The sequence below is a fragment of the Arachis stenosperma genome, chromosome 4, assembly GCF_014773155.1.
Source record: "Arachis stenosperma cultivar V10309 chromosome 4, arast.V10309.gnm1.PFL2, whole genome shotgun sequence".
Taxonomy (NCBI): Eukaryota; Viridiplantae; Streptophyta; class Magnoliopsida; order Fabales; family Fabaceae; genus Arachis; species Arachis stenosperma.
In genome coordinates, this window is record NC_080380.1 from 12,320,787 (window position 1) to 12,343,919 (window position 23,133).

Consider the following 23,133-nt stretch of genomic DNA (forward strand, 5'->3'; position numbering starts at 1 on the left):
AATTTAATATATATAATCATTTAAATTATATTATTTTTGTCAAAATTATATCAGATAAATTAATTTGAGTGAAAAATAATGAATCAAATTTTGAATCTGTCTAAATTAATATTATTTTTTATAAAAAATGACTACAATACCCTTATTATATAAAATGACTAAAATATTCTTATTATATATATTAATTTTGAGAATTCTGAATTTTAGCCTTTTTTTTCTCTATCGCTATAGGGTTAGAATTTAAAGTTTTCAAAATATATATATATATATATATATATATATATATATATATATATATATATATATATATATGATAGAAATATTTTAGTTGTATTTTATAATAGGGATATTATAGAAATTTTTTATAAAAAATATTAATTTATACCGATTTAAAAACTTAATTTATTAATATTTTTGCTAAACTGATTTGTCTAGTCTAATTTTAATAAAAATAATACAATTTAATTAATTATATGTGTTAAATTTTAATTTTTAAAAAACATCTTTAAAAAAAATATTTTTAACATCTTTATCTAAGTAGATTCCAAAAATTAAATACACCTCTGCCTCAGAAAGCAAAAGAGAAGGAGAAATAAGTAAAGAGCAATGCTAGGGAGCAGCAATTTTTGTGATTGTTAGCCATCAACTAACCATCAATGATGATTTGATGGTGTGAGATTGGTATGAAATTTCATCCAATGGCTCACCTTCCTCTGCTGGTTACATGCTGGCCAAAATTCAATAAAACTGCTGGCCCTAGACTTTTCCATAAGTAAATAACACAATAATGTTGTTGCAAGTTGCATTTCATATCATGATATTAATATGTTTCATACATACTCCTGCGGAATCTGCAGCGCCAACCACAATTTCACCACACTGTAATTCAACGTGCGGATCCGTATCGACCCCTTACCCGTTTGGAATGAATGATCCCACATGCCATGCAGGGAAGGGTTTCGAAATACAATGCAACATAACTAACTGGAACGGCAACCTCAAAGCCTCAAAAAGAGCACGAGTCATAAGTGTAGCTTTGCGGTGATTGCGGAAGAAGCAGCTTGGATCTGCCTCATAACTACAAAATTCTATTACTTTAAAATTACTTTTTAACTAATTTCTCCAAACATATTATAATTTTTCAAATGAGAATACACCAATAAACCATTATTAAAACGATACATACTCAATGTCTGAATCATTCTCATTTATCATTTTTATTTTACTTTTCTTCATTCTCAAGTCCTTATTACAAAAGAAGAAAGGGTTAGGGAGTTTGAATTCCTATGCAAGAAACTTCGCCGCAATAGAGATTCAAAGTGAGAGAGAGTGATGAGACAGGCGTTGAAAAACTAAGGATTCCTAACTCATTTGTATCACAACTTCTTGCTATACGCGACATGCATGCAAATTAAAAACCATAGACTATAGTCTATATGGCTCGTAACGAACTGGCATAAATATCCACCAAACTATAGGAAAACGAAATGCGCATTCCCCCTCATCATCAAGAAGATCTGAGGAATATCACTCCAGGATGCATTCTTTTGCTACAACACATGCAATGTTTCTTCAACTTGCTTTTGATATCATACTAACATTTCTATGCTTCGTACATACTCCGGAATCTGCACAAATCACAATCTCACCCAAGTGTGATTCCATGTGTGGAAAATTTGAGATCCCTTACCCGTTTGGAATGAATGATCCCGCGTGCTATGTGGGTAAGTGGTTTGAAATAGAATGCTTGACCAAATCCATGAACAACGTTCCCACTCTCACCCCTTACCTGAAAGCCATAGACCTGGAAGTGAAATTCATCGATGTGTTGCGCAGCACGGTTACTATATGGAGCTCGACCTTCACTTTGAACTGCCATCACGATTTCGTCGTTTCTCCGCCGCCATTCATATACCTGAGAGGGAGCCCCTTTGTGTACTCCCAAGAAAAAAACAAATTCGTGGCCCTGGGCTGCAACCTTGTTACATATCTACTCTCAAACGCCGTCCAAGTTGGCGCGTGCGCATCGTTTTGCGACAGCAACGATGATATTTTCTACCACAGCATATCCGGCAATTATTGCAGCGGTAAATATTGCTGTGAGTCTTCGTTGCCTTTGTACCTCTCAGAATTCAACGTTACTTCTGAAAGGCTCACAGGAAAGAATAGGAGCCAATCGGACTGCAGTTATGCGATGATTGTGGAGGAAGCTGTGTTGGAGTCGGTGAGTTCTTCCCTGGCAGACTTAACCAATTTAAAATTCACCGCGGTGCTTGCGTGGGAGATTGTGAACTCAAGTTTGCAACTACCTGATAACTGCCAAAACAGTTATATCACATCTTCGGAACGGAGTCACTCAGGTCGCACATGTAATTGCTACGACGGTTTCGTTGGCAATCCTTACATTCCGGGAGGCTGTATTAAAGGTATTAAAGGGATATCTTCTAATTGTTAGTTAAATAAACTTTTAATATAACCTAATTACATTATCAACAATTTTATAGTTAAATTGTTACATAATTAATATTTTTATATCTTTTATTTAAATCAATACTTTTCAATTCTCAATTTTCCACCAAAAGTATTATTATCTCCTAATATTCCAGATTATTCACTGCATATTATTAATAAAAATAAAAAACTATTTAGCATCTATATTTTCTAACATTTAACTTTATCTCGTTATTGGTTTAGGTAAAACTATTCATCACCGCGGATCGGGATACTTAGGTACGTATGAACTCCTGTAAATCCATACTACACTTGTCATTTAATTTTTTTAACACTGTTGAATTTTTCTTTTATTTGTGTAATTTTTCTTGCAAAATTTACTGTTAAATTATATTTTTATGTTTTACAGACCATATCTACAAATAAGTTTCATATTAATTAATTTTTTTACATACATACTATTTATATACTTATTTTTTGACCAATTTTACTATGATGAAGGTGGTTTTGTCCGGAGAGAATGAAAAAAAAAAGTATATAACCTATCTTAAAATTTTAATAAAAATAAAATAATATTTTTTTAAATAAATATCTAACTATTTATAAAAAAAATCTTTATTTTTTCATTATTTTCTCTCTCCACTGTACCGTGCACCTTTCTCTCTCTCACACACACTTTATTTTAAATTTGTCTCTCTTTAATTTTTTCTCACCCTTTCTTATGATAAATTTGGTATTGTAGTAAGTTGTAACTTCAGTTTTCATAAAGATGTTAATGTCTTGAACTTTCCAAAATTGTTCTTAAAAAATTATAATATTTTATTTGTAAAAATAAGGTGAAAGTTTTTTTAAAAGCAAAAGATACAAAAATGTTATTTGCTAAAAATATTTAAAAAAAAAATAAAATGATTATAATAAATATAAATATATTTGTGTAATTTTTATATTTTCTATTTCAAAAATACTATACATATGAATACCAAAAATCATTTACTATATATAAATACATATGTTGTTTAATTATTTATTTTTAATGTATATTTTATATTTTAGTATATACCCGCTAGAGAACCAATAGAGTATTGTACAATATGTATAATGAGCTATTTATTTGGTCCAATATGAGTTAAAAAATGAACATTGAGAATAAAATACTACTAATTTCTCAAACACAATACACTCATACTATCCAGAATAACCACCTGGGTACCAGGGATAATAAACATCTGATATCCTACTGAATAGAATATCCATATATCCCAGTATACATTGTATAGATACTCTATTGGCTCTTTATACTTTCTTATTTTATATATATAAAAGATTAATTTGATAACTAATTTTTTGTGTACATATAGTGTAGGTATTCCTATTTTATTTTAATATTGCACATTATAAAAGCAACTAGATATTTAATTTGTTACTTGTATACCTTTTTTATTTTTTAAATACTAACATATTGTAAAAAAATGTTACGGAACTGACAAATGTCGATATAAGTATTATAATATTAAAATGTTCTCAAAATGTATGCTAGGTGAATTAACATCTAAGTACATAATATGAAGGTGTCTTCTATGGTACCTTTATCTTATTATTGTACCTATGGTGACTACAAAAAAGTTTACCAATTAATTGCGAACATTTGGTAACTGAAAGCGTATCACTAAAAGTGTTGCTTAAAGAGAAAGTGTTACCCTTAATCGTTAACTTGGCTCTGATACCAATTTTAAGATGTAATTTCTTTTTCAAAATTATTAACTCTTCATATTTTGCTTGGAATAAGTTTATGATTTGTATAGATTTGGTTGGTGGTACTTTATAATTTGTAATTTCATAATCAAAAGTATTGAGCATTTCTACTATTAATAATTCTGATTTCATTTTTATAGTTTTTTCAATCTTGTTTTAGTTTATAATATTCTTTTTTGCATTGATTATTATATATAAAATCTTTTATCTGTTTGTCTTTTTCTTTAGTATAATTTTTCAAGTCCTCCAAAACTTCTTTTATTTCTACACTTTCTGTTGTTTCTAAATATCTTTTTAATTTTTCAACTTCATTCTCCATTTTTTCTTTCAACAGCTTTAATTCTTTTAAATCATAATATGGTGTTCCAGGCATTTATAAATTTTTTAAGTTTAGCTCCAACTTGTTTATATTTGTTCTTATTTCTATCCTTTTTATTATAAGGTCATTAATTTCGAACTGAAGATTATTTAATTCCCTTTTATACTCCTTTATTTTACTTTTTAATTTTTTTCGCCCTTTTTCTTTTTATTTTGTTTTCTGGTCTTTCAATCTTTGTATACTTCATTATTTATCTTAGAATTTCTGCAAATTCTATCATCGATTCATCACTATTTTCTAGAGATTCTATTAATTTTTCTAACTCTTCAACTTCTCCTTTCAATTTGTCATAGATTATTTTTAGAGCTTCAAATGCTCTTTGATTTATTTTAGAAAACTGTAAATAATTCAACCGATTTTCTCTTTCAAAGAGCTCTTGTTTTTTATCTTGATAGGTTACATATATTTTCTCTTTATTTATTGTCATAACTTAGTGTTTAGGGTGTCATTTAATTTTTCGACCTTTTTTGTTAATTCTTTTATTTCAGAATTTTCTTCTTTAATCTTTAACTTAGATAAACTTAAAGGGCTATTAATTTTAGATTCTCTTATTTGAAAATTCGATGAAACTAATTTTCCTGATGGTTCTTTTAGTAAAAGAACTGGGTTTTCAATAGCTTTATATTTTGGTATTTCTGTTTTTACAATTTTCTGAAATAATTCATCGACATAAATTCTTTCTCTGTTTTTAAATATTATACTATGATGGCTATTTGTTAAAGCATAATTTATTGCATATGTAATTGAAAATGGTTCATCGTCTTGTTCCATTAGATTCTTTCTGTGAAATTTATAAGCCAAACTTATAGATCTTCCAAGATTTTCAGTTGATAAAGGTATAGCATATCCAAGATGGGCATTGAATTTAACATTTACGTTTGCCAACTTTCCATGAACAATTCCAATTATTTGATCTATTGGGTCATCAGTAATTCTTTTGTCACAGATTGCTAAGCTTATTGGTGAATTAATTCCTTTCATATATGTAGATTTGATTAAGACTTGTATAGTACTAATATGAATCCATGCAAATTTAGATCTTTTTTGTTGATCCTTAATTTTCTCAATCTGTTTACTCAATTCTTCATCATTTATCAGAGCTATTTCAAGTTCTCCATTAGCAGATTTTATCTTTATAGGGGCTTCAAGTTGAATTTTTCCATAGTATATTATATTTTTTCTATTAAAAACTTCTTTTAAAAGATTTTGTTTATTAAAATTTTCATTTGATTTGAGATTTAATTCTGTTTTTAGAACAGCCTGTTTTTCATTATCTAATAAGGCAGATAATCTATAATAATCAGATTCTTCCGTTAATTCTAAACTTTCTAAATAATTCATAACTATGAGATTAAGATAAAGGCGTACCTTTTCTGGAGAAAAACTTCCTTTATTTAGTATATTTTACATAAGATGTTTTTATCTCCTAAGCAATCTATTTATAATGGTTGGGTCTGATGGACAATTCCCATCCTTACCCTTCTTATGACGTCATTGCTTACGTCATTGTTTATTATCTTGTACCAGCTACATTGTTGGTGCTCTATGACCTAAGCGCTTACGTTATTATGCAATAATGTCGAGAGATGCTTCAGATGCGCTGTCCTCTTCTTTTATGTGGGTGGATGAGCTGTCCTCTTCTTTTATCATGTGGGTGGATCCCATTTCATTATTGCTTTCTTCAGATATTTCTGAGACACACAGCTGGCACTTGTGGTCTTCTCTGTTTTTTATCAAATAGCAGAGATTCCTTTTTATCCCTTCAGGGAGTTTTTCTAAGAGTCCAAATAGATTGTAGAATGCAGATTCAAACTCTACCAAGAGTCTCATCTCTCTTTCTTCAATTTCATTTCTTTTACTGGACACAAGCAGAGTATTTCTGCTTTTATAATTGATTCTTGTGTGAGATTTCCTTGTTATCTTTTGAGTTCTTTCGAAGACCCTTGCTAGTGTGCTGGCTAGTCTACCTTCATGACTGTAGATTGTTAAATCTTGAACTTGATCAATTGGTTGAAAATTTCCTGGGAAGACGGACATGAATATTACTTGATGTGCTGGAACCAAGCATTCTTCTTCTTCATTAAAAATAGGTTGACTATTCGTAAATTTTAGGGATATATCCCTTGGATTTACGTTGTCAATCATATTTTTAAATCTCTTTACTGCATCAATGAATCATGCAGGAAACTCACTAATAATTTCAAATCATTAAAAATTAAAATTGTATCAATTAATCCATACTGGAAAAACTGATAGGTGTCAGATGGGGAAGCCTCTGAAAATATAACAAGTTTTGTTAGCTGTTCTTTGGCAATAGGATAATATCCCAAGATTGCCCTTTTTTCTTCAGTCCAATTCAGAACTATGTTAAGGGTTTCTCTGAGATTTGATCTACAGACCCTTTTCTTTTCCTTGATTTCAGCCCTTGTAGGAATGTTTCTTATTATTCCTGTTCTCTGGGTTTGAATTGGAGCTTTATCTGCTCTTTTTAGGGTTTGCTCTGGATGAAGAGCTTCATATTCCCTGAAAGATTCCTTTGCTTCTTCCAGTGTTAAAAACCCTCCTTTATGAATTATCCTTGATTGATGTGTAAATGGTGCTGCTTTTTCCCAGGCATCATATACTCCTTTCATGGGGCCATTATAAATTACATAATATTTTTTATCTTGGGTGGATTTTTTGATAATTTCAGCAATTGTTTTATTTTCTGGAATTTTTTCTTCACCTGATTTGTCCACCACGCTTAGCTGGCTGAACTCTGATGGTTTTGGTTGTTGTGTTGATTTCATTGCTTCGATGGCCTTCTTGAGAGATTGGATCTGTGTCCTTATTTACTGACAATGCTTGCACTTTTCGAGTTCTTGTTCGTATTTCTGAATTTCTTGATCTAATGCGTTGTAGACGAACTCCATTCTCTTGTTAATGTATCTGCAATAACATTTTTGTCACCCTTAATATATTCAATTTTTATTGGATATTGTAACAAGAATAATTGCCATCTTACCAATCGTCCATGATTATAATCAACTTTTAAATTATATCGTATGAAACCTGTTAGGTAACTTGAATCTGTCCTTAATGTAAATTCTTTGGGTAGTAAATCAATTTTCCATTTCTTAAGAGATTTAATTGCTGCTAGAGTTTCCTTTTCATGAGTGGTATATCTCTGTTCTGTTGGAGTAAAAGTCCCTGAAATATACTTGCAAAGTAATTCCTTTTGGGAATATTTAGAATCTACTGATTCTTTTTCTTGTTCCAAACTTTTTATAGCTTTCTTAGCTTTTAGACATCCTGACCAGGTTATGTCTGAAGCATCGGTTTCTACTATTAAGTAGTCATTTTCTTCTGGAATATAAAGTTCTGGAAGTTTTTCACATAACTCTTTAATTCTTTGAATTTGCATACTATCTTTTTCATCCCATTTCCATACTTTTTTAGTACTTATTTTTGGAAATAAGCTTTTAGTGTATTCTGTTATATTCTTTAAAAATTCCTGATCAGAAATATAATTTATACACCCTAAAAATCTTTGTAATTGTTTTCTATCTTCTATTTTATTAGGAAATAAATTTACCTTTTCTAGAACATTTGGTTGAAGTTTTAGCTTTCCGTGAGTGGATAGAATTAATCCAAGGAACTCTATTTCTTGTTTTGCTATTCTTGCTTTCTTTTTACTAAGAACTAATCCTTTTTCCTTGCATCTTTCTAAAACTATTAATAATTTTTGAAGATGATCTTCTTTATCCTGTTTTGTAAAAATTAGTATATCATCAATGTATACTAAAACAAAGTCATTTAACTCTTTTAGATTTTCTTCCATAAATCTTTGATAAATACCTGGGGCTTGCTTTAATCCGAATGGTAATACATTCCATTCATAAAGCAACACACTTGTTGATTCTTTTGTTGGGCAAGTAAAAGCAGTTAATTTCTTTGTTTCTTCGTCTAAACGAAGTTGCCAATATCCTGATTTTGCATCAAGATATGAAAACCAAGTTGCTCCTTTGATTTTTTCTAAAATAGAATCTTTTCTTGGAAGTTTATGAGCATCACCAATAGTTGCTTCATTCATTTTCTTATAGTTTATTACCATTCTTCGTTTTTCCCTTTTAATTTCATTATTGTTTTCAACGTAAAAAGCTGGAGCCGCATGAGGACTTTTACTTGATCTTATAATTCCTTTTTCCAAAAGATCTTTACACTCTAATGAGAACTCTTCTCTATCTCGCGCGGAATAAGAAATTTTATTTGGAACATTTATCTCTTTTGTGTGATCTTTTAATTTAATGCTTACTAATTCGTTATTTGTATTTTTAATATCTAAAGATTTTCAGCACAAATTTCATCCAAGAGTTCTTCTATCTTTATTTCAATATTATTTTTTGGAATATTTATCTGAAAGTATAGATTTAAATAACATGTTTCTAATATAGAAAATATTTTAAATTTTAAGATCTTATCTATAGTAGTAGTTGGTATTTTTATACGTTTTGATTTTTGATTTATTGAAGAATCATGTGGAGCTTTTAAAACTATATATGTTAATTCTTGAATGAATGGATGATATAGCTTTAAAAAGTTATTTCCTATGATAAAATCCATTCCAGAATCTAACATATATATAGATGGAACAATGAACCTATAATTTTGAATAAAAATTTCAACCATCTCTGCTTTTTGGTCAATTTTATGTATTGATTTGTCAGCTATTCTAACTCTTAATGGTTTCTTTAATTTTTTCCAATCAAGTTTTATATTTGAACTAGCAAAGCATTGTGTTGCCCCAGAATCTATGAAAGTATTTATAAACTTTTCTGTTATTTTTATAGTAATAAATGTAGCATTATTACTCAGTCTCTGAGTCTGTTTCCGAGACATATTCAAAAATATAGTCTAAGTTATCATCAGATTCTTCTAATGGTTCCATGAAACAAGACTTAGCAATTTCTATTTGTTTAGTAAGATCCTTTTTATCCTTCTTTTTCGGGCATTCATTTGCGTAGTGTTCTTCTTCTTGGCAGTACCAACATTTACAATTTTCTTTTTTATTCGGGCAATAGTTATTTCTTTGTCTTTTGTTTTTATTGTTATTTTCTTTTCTAAAATATCTCTTTCTTCTCCAGTTTGGATAGTATTTTCTTTTTCTAAATTGATATTTTCTTTTTCTTTGAAGATTTTTATTAAGAGCATATTTTTGAGGTATCTCCTCATTATCCTGACAGCAAATTCTGATTATATTTGCAAATCTTTTTTGAGTTGCTTCTTGCATACAACGTTCTTTTATTTCCTCTCTTATAGCAGAGGTTGCTCCTCCAAAATTATTTTCAATTGTTCCTCTATTTATTTCTCTTATAAATCTTCCCATTATAAATTCATTAGCAGGATATGGAAGTTTTGTTATAGACATACTAAGATAATGATTTTTATCTTCTTCTTTTAATTTGTAATAATGTATTCTATATTCGCATATATAAGATTCCACATTACATAGATCATATATCTGAATATTAGCTAAATGATTTTTTGCTTCTTGATATTCTTTATTATAGACTTCTTGTTTATGATCTATAATATTTTTTCCAAAAAATTCTTTAAATAGAATCATCATTATATATAATATCTTATCATAAGCTGTTGCTCTTGTTGCTAATTCTTCTATTATTTGGTTTTCTATTGATGTCATATAATCTCTTATAGTTCCTTTAGTATGAAACCCTATGTAGTTCCAAATATCTCTTCCAGACAATTCACTAAGCTTTGGATTAGTAAAAGCTTCTAATAAAAAGGAATTCAACCAATTTTCGAAAATTTCTTTTTCATTCTTTTTACAGTCTAAGTCAAGCATTCTTTCTCCTTCCATTTCCTGGATTTTAGGGACGTATTTTGATGGTATTTTTGTATATTTTGAATCTTTATTTATGAACCCTTTTTTAAAAGCATAATTATCAAAACATGTTTCTCATTTAAATTGAGATTGATTATTCTTAGATGTTCCAGCTTCATTTTTAACTTGTATTGGAATTGCTGGTTCTTCGTCACTTGAATAATCTAAGATATGTTCTTCATTTTCTATATTTTCAGAATTTACTAATTCTTCTTCTATTTGAAATTCCTGTTCCATAATATTATTTTCTTGAGCCATTTTTAATTGTTTAAAAAGCATTGTAACTTCTTCTAATTTTTCTTCAATATTCATAATTTTAGTGGTGGTTTTACTTTTAAATCTGTTATGTTAATTATGTTTTGAAATTTTTCTTCCTTGGAATTCTCTTTTTTCTTATTTCTTTGAAATTTTATGGATGTTAATATTTCTTCAAGCATATCTACTATAGAATTTAATTGTGGGTTAAAAGTATGATATAGATGTGGGGAATCATTTCCATGGTAACATTTTTTAGAAATTCCGTGTGAAAAATAAGTTTTTTCAGGTTTTTGAAGTCCTTCAATAAAACTTATAGTAAAATAAATATTTTGAGAAAAATCATTTTGTATTGATTTTAAGAATTCGGTGTCATTACAATTAACATTAGTTAAAATCATTAATTTTTGATCTATTAATTTTGATAACTTAATTATTTCTTCTCTTAAATCTTCTAATTTACTTTTTTCCATTAGGTGACACTTTTCTTTGTGAAGAGTTACACTTTTAACTTAAAAATGTAACTCTAGCCACCACTAGTTACCATAGTCATAGCCACCAGAGACATGGCTTAATATGAATTCATATTATGTTGTGTGACACACTTTGTATCCAATTCAAAATATATATTTTGAGATAGGTATATACAACGATTATTTATAAAATAAAAAATATACTTGTACTTTTTTTTTGCATATTTCTGGTGTAAATTTTTAATAGTATAAAAGATAAATTTTTATTTTTTTATTAATTACTTTTAATAATAAAGATAGAAAATGTCCGTCAGTATATATAACATTACTCCATTTGTAATAGACAATTTAAAGTAAAAATAATGTTAGAAAGATAAAAAAAATTAAAATTTATTTTATTTAATATTTATTAATTATTACACTAATTAATAAATGTTAAATAAAGTAATTTTGTGTTGATTTTGAATTTTTTTTGTTAGCAAATATTTCTGTTAAAGTAACATCTCTTTCTATTTTTGATGTGCCAAATGAGTAGCAACAATTTTGGCAATGGCAAGAGTAGGATCCATCATATTGCTCCTTGGTTCGTGGTGGTTGCATAAAGTTGTAAGAAAAAGAGTAGCAAAGAAACGCAAAGAAAAAAACTTCAAACAAAATGGAGGATTGTTGCTGCAACAGAGATTGTCCACGGGTGAAGTTAGTGTTGAAAAAGTTAAACACTTGAGCCTGAAGGATTTGGAGAAAGCCACAGACAGCTTTAATGTGAACAGAATACTTGGAAAAGGAGGCCAAGGTACTGTCTACAAGGGCATGCTTGTTGATGGTCAAATTGTAGCAGTTAAAAAGTTCAAAGTTGAGGGAAATGTTGAAGAATTCATCAACGAATTCGTCATTCTTTCACAAATTAACCATAGAAATGTGGTTAAGTTGTTAGGGTGTTGTTTGGAGACAGAAATTCCTCTGCTTGTTTATGAATTCATTCCTAATGGTAATCTCTTCCAATATTTGCATGACCAAAATGAAGACTTACCAATGACATGGGAAATGCGTTTGAGAATTGCCACTGAAGTTGCAGAAGCTATATTTTATTTACACTCTGCTGCTTCTCAACCCATTTATCATAGAGATGTGAAATCAACAAATATTTTGTTGGATGAAAAGTACAGAGCAAAAGTAGCTGATTTTGGAGCATCTAAAATGATTTCTCTTGAAGATACTCACCTCACAACCGCAGTTCAAGGAACCTTTGGCTATTTAGATCCCGAATACTTTCATACAAGTCAATTAACAGAGAAAAGTGATGTGTATAGTTTTGGAGTAGTTCTTGTCGAGCTTCTAACCGGACAAAAACCAATATCATCGTCGAGAACGGAAGAAGCCAAAAGTTTGTCTCATTATTTTATTTGTTCTATGGAGGAAAATCGTGTATTTGATATCATTGACGAAAGGGTGACAAAAGAGGGGGAAAAAGAGCATATAATTGCAGTTGCTAATCTTGCATATAGGTGCTTGGAGTTAAATGGGAGAAACAGACCTAGTATGAAAGAAGTTGCAAGTGAACTATATAGGATCTTGAAATTGGAAATGAAGCCTAGCACACAACAAAACATTGAAGAAACTGAGTTTGCTGGAATTGAAGAATATCAATCTTGGGCTGCATCTTCTGTTTCTGATATAGGTTCAAATTAAACTCTAAGCAACACAATACCCACTTCAAAGTCAGAGATAATAATGCCTATTTTCTTCAAATAATTGGTTTGTTTTCTCAATTTGTTTTGTTGTGTCTAAATTTAAATAGTTCTAGGGTGGAGACATGCATATATACTCCAATAGCCTTCTAACTTTTTGAGTGTCAGAAAAATCATTAATATTTGTATACAAAACCATGGCACATAACTATAATAAAGAGGAACAAGATTTGTTGAGTAACTTAACACAAAATAAGTTATCTATAATATATATTAGTTAAGGATTCGCTCAATATAGAATGCGCCTTTTTTTATTGCATTTCATTGACTTGACCCAAATTTAAGCAAAGAAATGAATACTTTCATGTGGTAATTTAAAAATATGACTTTGTTATACATTGACTAGTAGTAGTAGCATCATTGTGATAATACTGTTGCGTGTCATTACCCAGTTCATTTATTTTTTTATACTCTAGCTAGCTATTCTATCTAAATATAAGTCTATTCGTAGTAGAAATTTCGCAGCTAGCCACCAGCACGAATTGAAGCTAAATTTTGCGCATAATTTTATGTATTAATTGAATTATTATTAATATTTGCAAATCTTCATTGTCAAGGGACCAACTTCCACGCAACTGCGATCCTCCCACTGCGTGGCTACTGTATATTTACCTAGCCGCTAATGGTTCTTGAATTTGCGTTTCATGTCATGTTAATACCGTGCTCTTCTAGCATTTGCACAATACCAAAATGCTTTCATAGCACAATTTGACGCAATTCTACATGTGGAGATGTTGAAATGAAATCTTTAATGTTTTGTTATTATAATTTGTTTCTTCTAAAAATAAATTTTTCTCTTGACCCAAAAAAAAAAAAAAAAAAGACTTAAATAGAAAATTCCTTGTTTGTATGAAAAAAAGTTTGGAAAAATTATTCTAAATGACCGTTAAGAAGATTTAATTATTAAAAATGATCTTTAATACCAAAATTAATAAAAAAGACCAAATCTCTTTATAATATTTAAGAAGACGAACCAAATCTTTTTATAATAAGGAGATAAATCTTTTTATAATTAAAAAGCCCTCTTGTCATGAAGGGTGCCCTTGAAGCTTAGTCTATATTGTTGAAGAAGCAAATTCACTTTCCACTCCTCCATAATTTTATAGTTCCCTTTGGTATAGCATGGATAGTGAAGAGGCATTTGAAACTCTGAACAAGTAGTAGGATATTCTTGTTGGGTTAATCCTTCTTCAGCAGTTTTGTCAATAGGGTAGTACCCCAAAACATGGCAAGTTGAGTGAACAAGCCATCTAAGAGCCATTTAGACAATGTAATCTTAGAGGCAGTTAGGGGTGGCAAGCGGGGAAACCCGCCCCACCCCGCCAAAAGCCTGCCCTTTGGCGGGCTGGCACGCCCCGTCTCGCCTCGCCTGGTGAGGTGGTCCTAGAATCCTAGCCCGCCCCGCCTAACGGCGGGCTGGCGGGCCGGCGGGCTAAGCCCGCCAAATAACCTCTTTTTTTTTTTACTTTTAACTATTAAATAATATATATAAATGTATAAAAAAATCTCTCCTATTTTTTACTTTTAACTATTATAATTTCTAAAAGTATAAACAAATTATAATTTTTATATTCACAAACATTAAAGTCTTTGTAATTATAAATATCTAATAAATATAATTATAAACCAAGTTTTCATCCAAAACCTAATTATAAATATTGTTCCCAAAGCAAAATAAATATAATTCAAAACATAATTATAAATATTGTCTCTAAAACAAAATAAATATAATCCAAAATACTTAATTTTCATCTTCATTCTCTTGTAAGTTGGGTTGGGAGAAGTTGGATTTTGGTAAAAAAATTGTAAAAATACCCCTTGCTAAAAAAATTCTAAGCCCGACGGAGAAGCCCGCCCCGCTCCGCCAAAGTCCGCCAAAACCCGCGGTTTAAGCGGTGCGGGTTGGGCGGGCTTTTACTATTTGGCGGTCCCAATTTTCCAGCCCAACCCGCCTTTTTTTGGCGGGTTATGCGGGCCGGCCCGGCGGGTTTAGGCCCGTTTGCCACCCCTAGAGGCAATAGTGCTCCAATTTTTGTTTCAGGTGAATCTTGCACATATTAAGCATGTTTATATATAGGTGCACTGTACACAATAATAGCGTATACATAAAATAATTTCGGACAAAATTAATAAAAAAATATTAAGATATTTGAATATTCATTCGTACTCTTGCTAATAATTGAATGATAGACATTTATTATTTGATTATTTTTTATTAATTATTTATTATTTTTATTTATTTTTTTGTTTTTGTGATCTTTAGCTAACGAGAAAAAAAGATAAAAGATCATAAAAGTAAAAAATAAATAAATAATAAAAATTACCAAAATTTTAGAAAAAAAATTGTTAATATAAAAATTATAAAAAATAAATAAATAAATAATTAAAAATTAATATTTTAATAATTAAATTTTTCTAACGATCTTTTAGAGTAATTTTTTTTAAATTAATTAACTAATTAATCTCAAGTGAATATTCATACATATCTATATAGCGTTGAGAATCAAACAGCATATATTAAAGATTACAAAAAATAATTAAGGATATAATTATCTCCTTATAAAAAGATTTGATTCTTCTTAAATATTATAAAAAGATTTGGTCCTTCTTACTAATTTTGGTATTAAAAGTCATTTTTAATAATTAAATCTTTTTAACGGTCCTTTAGAATAATTTTTCTAAAAAGTTTTGAAAATTACATAAAACAAATAAATAAACTATTTATCATATACACTATACAGCTAATCTGGGATATATAAAATGAATATAATAATTAGAGTAAAGTATCATTTTTGTCTTTAACGTTTGGGGTAAGTCTCAAAGTTGTCCCTAACGTTTTAAAATTGACTCAATGTTGTTCTGCCGTTAGGGATCCGTTAACAGAATTAACAGCGGGACAAAATTGAGACGATTTTGAAACGTTAGGGACTTAAATAGGACGAAAACGTTAGGGACAAAAACGATACATAAAAATAAATTTTAATTTAATTTTATCTTTCAATAATATTAATTTTTTACTGTACATAGTATTCAATTATTTTTTAAATACATCTAAATAAATTACACTTAATCACATTACTTTCATTTTAAATAAATTAATTTTTTTATAATTTTAAAGAATTTTGATATATTAGAGACAAAAGGTATAATTTATATTTTATTGTATATATATTATTTTTTTTCTACAAATTTATATACTAGTCATTTTACAAACATTTCATGATAACTAAAAATGTTTAAGAGTAAAATTATAAAAAAAATTAATTAATTTAAAATGAAAGTAATATGATCAAGTGTAATTTACTTAGATGTAATTAAAAAATAATTGAATACTATGTATAGTAAAAAATTGATATTATTGAAGGATAAAATTAAAATTTATTTCTATGTATCATTTTTGTCCTCAACGTTTTTGTCCTATTTAAGTCCTTAACATTTCAAAATCGTCTCAATTTTGTTCTGCCGTCAACTATGTTAACGGATCCCTAACAGCAGGATAACATTGAGTCAATTTTGAAACGTTAGGGATTTAAATAGGACTATTGAAATGTTAGGAACAATTTTAGAACTTACCCCAAATATCGAGGAAAAAACCCATATTTTACTCTAATAATTAACTTGGTTATTTATCTTGGGTGGGTCATGGGTGGCCACTATATCTTAACAATAAAACTACTGTCACCTTTTTATGAATTATATATAATAATGATGAGTATTTTAGAAAAATATATATATATTAAATTTCTTTTATATTCACATTATTATTATTGTTATTATTATTAAATAGACTAAATTTAATCCAATAATTCAAAATCTAATTCAAGAGATAAAAAGTATTTCAAACTGATAAATTGTATAAGAATTATATTCTTAAACAATGGATAACTGTAATAATAATAATAATAATTATGTGGACGTACAATTTTTTTCTACATGGAGAAAAATAGAATAGCTTCAAAATTAATATGCGAGTCTCTTGGTAGATTTTTGGCTAGCAATGCAAGCAGCAGTAAGGTGCAGAGTGGACTCCAATCTCCACGGGTCAAAGTCACCACAAGTCTTCCTCTATTGCTAAAATTTGCATCCGAATTTAAAAAAAAAACGGATATTATTTGAAATTAGTGGATGTAGATTAACAGGTAATATATGTATAATAAAAAAAAATTAGGCTAACTTCCACGAAACTCCTCCGGCTACTGCTTGGGTTAAAGAAAGAAAAATTGCTACGCATGCATATATATATATATGATTTTTTTTAATATGTATTTTTTATTTTATATAAATAGTTAAGTGTTGATGTATACATAGAATAATTATAGTTATAATATTAAATAGCCTCCATAAATAGTCCAAGATGAATGAAATTCAGCAACTGACAACCCACCTTTAAGCTACAATAACAATGGTTCTTGAACTTTTTTATGTCATGTTAATACTGTCTTGTATACATAATCTGGCATTTGCACAGGATGAAAATACTCGTATAGCACCATTTGGCTGCAATTCCACATGTGGAAATGTTGAAATCCCTTTCCCATTTGGAATGAACGAACCCAATTATTGCTATGCAGACCACTGGTTCCAAATAGAGTGTAGGCACGATACACCTTACCTGAAATCTATAGGGCTGGAGGTCTCATCAATTGATGTATCATCAGGCACCATTGACATCATGCATCCAATTCACCGTTGGAACTGCAAACCCCAACACAACGCTACGAATACTGAGCAAGAAGTGGTTGATCTGAGAGGAAGCCCCTTCGTGTATTCGCAGGCGCACAACATGTTTGTGTCAGTTGGTTGCAATGAAATCTCTTTCTTGGTCTCCAACGGCACGCAAGTTAGCGGCTGCGTGTCAATTTGCGACGACAAGAAGGACGTTGAGGAGAACATTGAAATCCAAAATTGCAACGGCAAATACTGCTGTGTGACCTCCTTGCCTTTGTATCTCTTGGAATTTAACGTCACAACGGAGAGTTTTGGGAATAACAACAACAATCGTGCTAGTGATGATGATGAGTGCAGTAGCTTTGCGTGGATTGTGTCATACTATCGTGTTCCTGACTACATGCGCTATGATAGAAGCTATTACGGTTGGAATTCGATGATAGATTTTCGGAGTATGTCGAAAATTCGGGTGGTGCTTGAATGGGAGATTCATAACTCATCCATAAGACTCCCTCGCTCAGGTCACTGCGTCAACACTAACATTACATCTGCAAAGAACAATCACTCAGGTCGGAGATGTTACTGCCTCGAAGACTCTTACGGCAATCCCTACATTGAAGGAGGCTGCAGCTACGCCAACGGTATTCTTTCTCTAATTTCTCACGCACTCACGTCTTCAAAGACGATAACGATTCTCGATTATTATTTTCTTCAAGATATTTTCACGTGAGTAGCTATCTCAGTATTTTACTAGTGATTAGAATATAGGCAAGAGGAAATCATCAAAATTGTAAAAAAATTTGGATCAGAAGAAAAAAATCAAAGTTTTCTGTGATTCTCCTTTATCAAGCGTCCATAAGTCTAATTTTCGCTTAGTAAATAAACTTAACATCATAATTTACGTTTCAGATTATGGTGACAACGGCGAAGGAAACAAAAACCGGTCAAAATGGGCTATAATAGGTACGCATTGAAGATATTCATATAATATAGTAGGTACCTACTATAAACACTGAAGATAAACAATATATTATCAAGTCAGTGTTTATATATATATATAATTAGATCTTTATATTTTTTTCTTTTTGATTGAGTCCTGTATCATATTAGATTTTGTAATTAAATTTTTTAATAACAAAAATATTAGAATTAACAGAATATTTTCTTAATTAAAACGAATATACCTAACATTTGACTAAATGTTCTATATAGTTTAACAAAATATTCCGTTAATTTTAATATTTTTGTCATAGTAAAAACTTAGTTACAAAATCTGATATAATATAGAGATCTAATTAAAAAATATATATATAAAAATCTAATTAAAAATTTAGTAAAATTATAAGAACCTACAAAATAATTAAACCAAAAATTTATCACCAAATTTATCTTGGTAGATCTATATTTATTTAATTTATTTTTAATATATATTTTATATAAATAATTAATTAATAACTAATTTTTAATATGCGCATAAAATAATTGTACTACATCATATATAAAAAGGGTCAAAATTGGCTGCATTATATTAATAAAAAAGGATCAAAATTGGCTGCATCAATAACTAATAGTTTAATATACTAAAAGAGGAGTGCTAGGGTCAGCAGTTTTGTTAAATTCTGGCCAGCACTTAACCATTAAAAAAAAATTGAATGATCTTACACGATTAGATATAATCTCAAACCATTAAAAATATCATTGATGACTAATTGATGGCTAAAAACCACAAAATCTGCTGGCCCTGACTTTCTCTTTCTATTAATATAGCCATTAGTGGTCATTGTCCTTTGTAACCAAACATATAGTTAACTCAAGAAGGAAAAAAAAATCAAATACTTAAATATGCATGCTTTTACCTCTTTTTTGTGATGGAGGAAAAGTCCAAAAGAGATTATTGATTATATATTGATTGTATTCTAGGTTTTTTTTTAAAAGAATATACTATATCTTTGGCTCTAAATAAATAACAATTTTTTTTTAGTTGAAGAAGCGAGGATTAAAAAAAAAAAGAGAATATGTTTGTAAAAAATAAAAAAAGAGAATATGTTTGTACAAAAAATAATTTAAAAATGTTTTCAAACTAACATTTTCTCAGTTTGTACGTATAACTAAAATTAGAAATTTTATGTTGTGATAAAAGATAGTCATATTGTTACCATTAATATAAGATTTAATCATTTAAATATAGAATAATACAACACATTTAATTTTTTTATTAAATAAATTTAATTAAATTAGTCTAATATCAACAAAAATCAGTTATAAATAGTATTACTCCAAATTTTATTATTTAATTTAGTTGAACTTGATTCATAAAAAGACTTTGATGTGTAATTTTAGTATTTTACTGTTAAATATATTCTTTTCATTTTGTTAACCGCTGCTATGCTCTCACTTAACTTGACCTGTTCTTTTTATTCACCCGGAACTTGCACTTATAGTAGTAATCAAGGAATCCACAGGTTGTATCCATGTATATGTTGACAAAATAATGATATTGGTGCATGTAAGACAAAGTAACATCTCATAGAATAATGTGCCAAATTTAATAGGTATTTTCTCGAGTGTTGGATCTATCATTTTTCTCCTTGGCTCATGGCGGGTTTATAAAGCTGTAAGAAGAAGAAAAGTACAGAACCGCATAGAAAAAAACTTCAAAAAGAATGGAGGCTTGTTGCTAGAAAAAAGGATGTCTTCTGGCGAAGTTAATATTGACAAAGTTAAACACTTTACCTTAAGGGAAGTAAAAGCAACTTTGTAATTATATTGATTAACTCATTCAATTACTTTTCTTCTAAGTTGTTTAATTCTCTCTCATCTCTTTCCTTCTTCTCTTTCGGTCATTGTCCAGAAAGCCATGGAAGCTACACCTACTCACCGAAAAGGAGATGGAACACGTCTCAAGACCATCATGATGATGGCAAGAAAACATAACAAAATAAAAGTATGTTGTGGCTGAGATTTTAACCATAAGTGGTAAGATTTGGTGAGGTAATCTCGAGCTCTTCATACTCAAAAAGAAAGAAGGAGATTCGGCCAGCAAGAAGGAGATTCTTGGAGGCATGGCTTGTCTCTGATTCTGTTCAACCACCACAGGAAGTAGCTAGAGTGGCGAAGTGATGAAAGAGGTAGAGATTGGAGCAGATGAAGCCATCATCATCATGAAGTATCAAGGGCCAGAAATCCATCTTGGAGAGCAAGCCAAGGATGGAGCGCTCGGATTGATGAAGAGTGATTACCAAAGAAGAACTAGAGGTATTTGCATGTTGGGTTTTGCATGAGTTACCTCTTCTCTCTCTGTGGCCGAACCGGTTCTGTTTTGAAGGAAAAGAAGTTAAGCTTGTTTTTGTTTCAACTGTGAAGACTTCTCCTCTCTATAAAAAGGGTGAACAGTCACGGTTTGATTTAAGGAGTTAGAAGTAAGCAGTGAGAGTGCAAGGCACAGGATTCTCATAGCTACCTAAGCTTACAGATTTTCTTCTCCTTCAATGTATTCTGTTTTGTTATTTTTTCATTTAATTTTGCCATGTTTTGAGTCTCATGGAAAAAGGCAAACAGTGAGGTTTGTATGAAAAAACCATAAAGCGAAAAAGGCAGAGAGTGCAAAATTAAAAGAAAAAGCCATAGATGTCCTTAGAGTTCCTTTGTACGTCTATGTTGTGTTTCATGATTCTGTGGGAATTCCCTTGTAAGTTGGGTTAGCACTTTACAGTTTGTAATCAGGATTATTATAGTGAAATTCCATCATAGTTGTGATGGAGACTGGATGTAGGCTGCATTGCACTTAGCAGCTGAACTAGGATATATCTGGGTGTAATCTTCTATCTCTACTACTCCATTTCTGTTTCTACTGCTCAAGAGATAAAACCAAAAAATATCCTGTGCCAAGTGACGAGACAAAAATAAAAAGTCTCGTGGCTAGAGTCGAGACAAAAACAGAAAAATCTCCTCAAAGACCAAAAAACTCAATCAAACAGAAAAAGGGGCTAAAATTCAACCCCTTTCTCTTAGCCACTAAAACCATCAATAAGTATTATTTCAAGTAACAAATAAATTAGTCACAAAAAAAAAGTATCAAATAAATTTCGTTTTGTTCCATATTACTTTTTTATAGTTTAAGTTTCGTTCAGTAAATGTATTTAATTTGCGTTACAGATGATAATCAGGATGGAGACCACTACGGCAACGAAGAAATTAACAGCAGCCGATCAAAATGGGCTATAGTAGGTACGTTTATATATATATATATATATAAACAGACGAATAATGTTTATAATTAATTACTTCATTAGAAGTAATATTGTTGATTTGGCCTAAAAGAATATTATATTCTCTTAAAGTGCATAAAAAATTAATATACTAACAAATCAGGCTTTAAAGTAGCGGTTAGTAGCAAATTTTTTTGTTTGGTTAATATATATTAGCATTAGCAGTAACTTAAAAAAATTCCTCTGTTTCTAAACAAACGACAATGTTTAAAATTTATTGGATTTTAAACGAGTGTTCATTTGTAATTTTTGTCCTAGTAATAATTTTAGAAAAATATTAGGTGACTGACTTCTTTTTTTTTTTCTTGTCTTCGGTTTGGATTAATAGTTATCAACTTTATATTTTCTTACATTGAAATTATTGGTTCCTAATATTTTCTATAATCTTATTAAATGAAAGAGAGAATAAATAAGAAAAGAAAATAAGTATAAAAAATATAAAAATGTTTCCAAACATTTTACTTAATGAAAAAATTATATTTATCTTTAAAGAAATAGAGAATTAACTTTTAGCTGTTTAACATTAGTCGATTTTAAATTTTAAATTTATAATTTAAGATTTATAGTTGAAGGTTATAATTTAGAATATAAAATTTGTGATAAATAAAATCTTTTTAGTTGTCTAACATCACTCTTATCTTTAACTTAAAATTTAACCATTTAAATTTATTCTTTAGACTTTATTTGTGAACCATTGGTGTCACTTGATATTTTCAAACTTGCACTTACACATATATTAATTTTTCAAAAGTGCTATTTTCACATTAAAAGTTGTTATTATGTATTTATATATAAATAAATATATGTGTAGTTTAATTTATTTTTAATGTATATTTTATTTTAATAGTTAATTTTAATAATTGATTTTAGTATATAATTAATATGATTATTAATTTTTTAATATATTATTAATATCTTAAATATTAATGAAACAAATTTGTTAGGTGTTTTCTCGAGTGTTGGATCTATCATTTTACTCATCGGTTCATGGAGGGTATATAGAGTGAAGTATTCTGTCCATTTTTAAGAATGACAATGTGACCCCTTAAAATAAAATTGATCCACTTCGGTCCCTGTCTTCTGATTTCGTCACACAACGCGGTTTCTGTGGGTATTTTTCTGTCAACTCTGAATGAAAAATGCTGACGTGTCAGATTTAGAAATGGACAGGGGTCTAATTGTCTCTAAATTTAAATTGGTTAGAGATTTATTTGTCCTTATAATTTTTTAAACAATATTTTTAGATTATTTTTTT

The 23,133-nt window shown here is 29.3% G+C and overlaps 2 protein-coding genes across 2 annotated transcripts in view; both read left to right on the top strand.

The window, feature by feature from the left end:
- The first annotated feature begins 1,418 nt into the window (after nucleotides 1–1,418).
- Nucleotides 1,419–13,142, top strand: LOC130973639 (wall-associated receptor kinase-like 1). Its single transcript, XM_057898262.1, has 3 exons — nucleotides 1,419–2,426; nucleotides 2,695–2,730; nucleotides 11,730–13,142. Exons 1-3 carry the CDS (start codon nucleotides 1,538–1,540, stop codon nucleotides 12,881–12,883), a joined length of 2,079 nt encoding a protein of 692 aa, XP_057754245.1. The 5' UTR covers nucleotides 1,419–1,537; the 3' UTR covers nucleotides 12,884–13,142.
- Nucleotides 13,143–17,329: 4,187 nt separating this feature from the next.
- Nucleotides 17,330–23,133, top strand: part of LOC130974610 (wall-associated receptor kinase-like 22) — a 28,469-nt gene continuing 22,665 nt past the window's right edge. The window contains exons 1-3 of the mRNA XM_057899475.1: nucleotides 17,330–18,251; nucleotides 18,520–18,573; nucleotides 20,163–20,353. Coding sequence (XP_057755458.1) covers nucleotides 17,345–18,251; nucleotides 18,520–18,573; nucleotides 20,163–20,353 — 1,152 coding nt within the window. The 5' untranslated portion in view covers nucleotides 17,330–17,344. The remainder of the gene's footprint in view (nucleotides 18,252–18,519; nucleotides 18,574–20,162; nucleotides 20,354–23,133) is intronic.

Coding starts and splice junctions, on each gene's coding strand:
- LOC130973639 (XM_057898262.1), top strand. CDS start 1,538: ATGCATTCTTTTGCTACAACACATGCAATGTTTCTTCAACTTGCTTTT. Junction 2,427..2,694: donor TCCGGGAGGCTGTATTAAAG/GTATTAAAGGGA, acceptor TTATTGGTTTAG/GTAAAACTATTCATCACCGC. Junction 2,731..11,729: donor CCGCGGATCGGGATACTTAG/GTACGTATGAAC, acceptor CCAAATGAGTAG/CAACAATTTTGGCAATGGCA.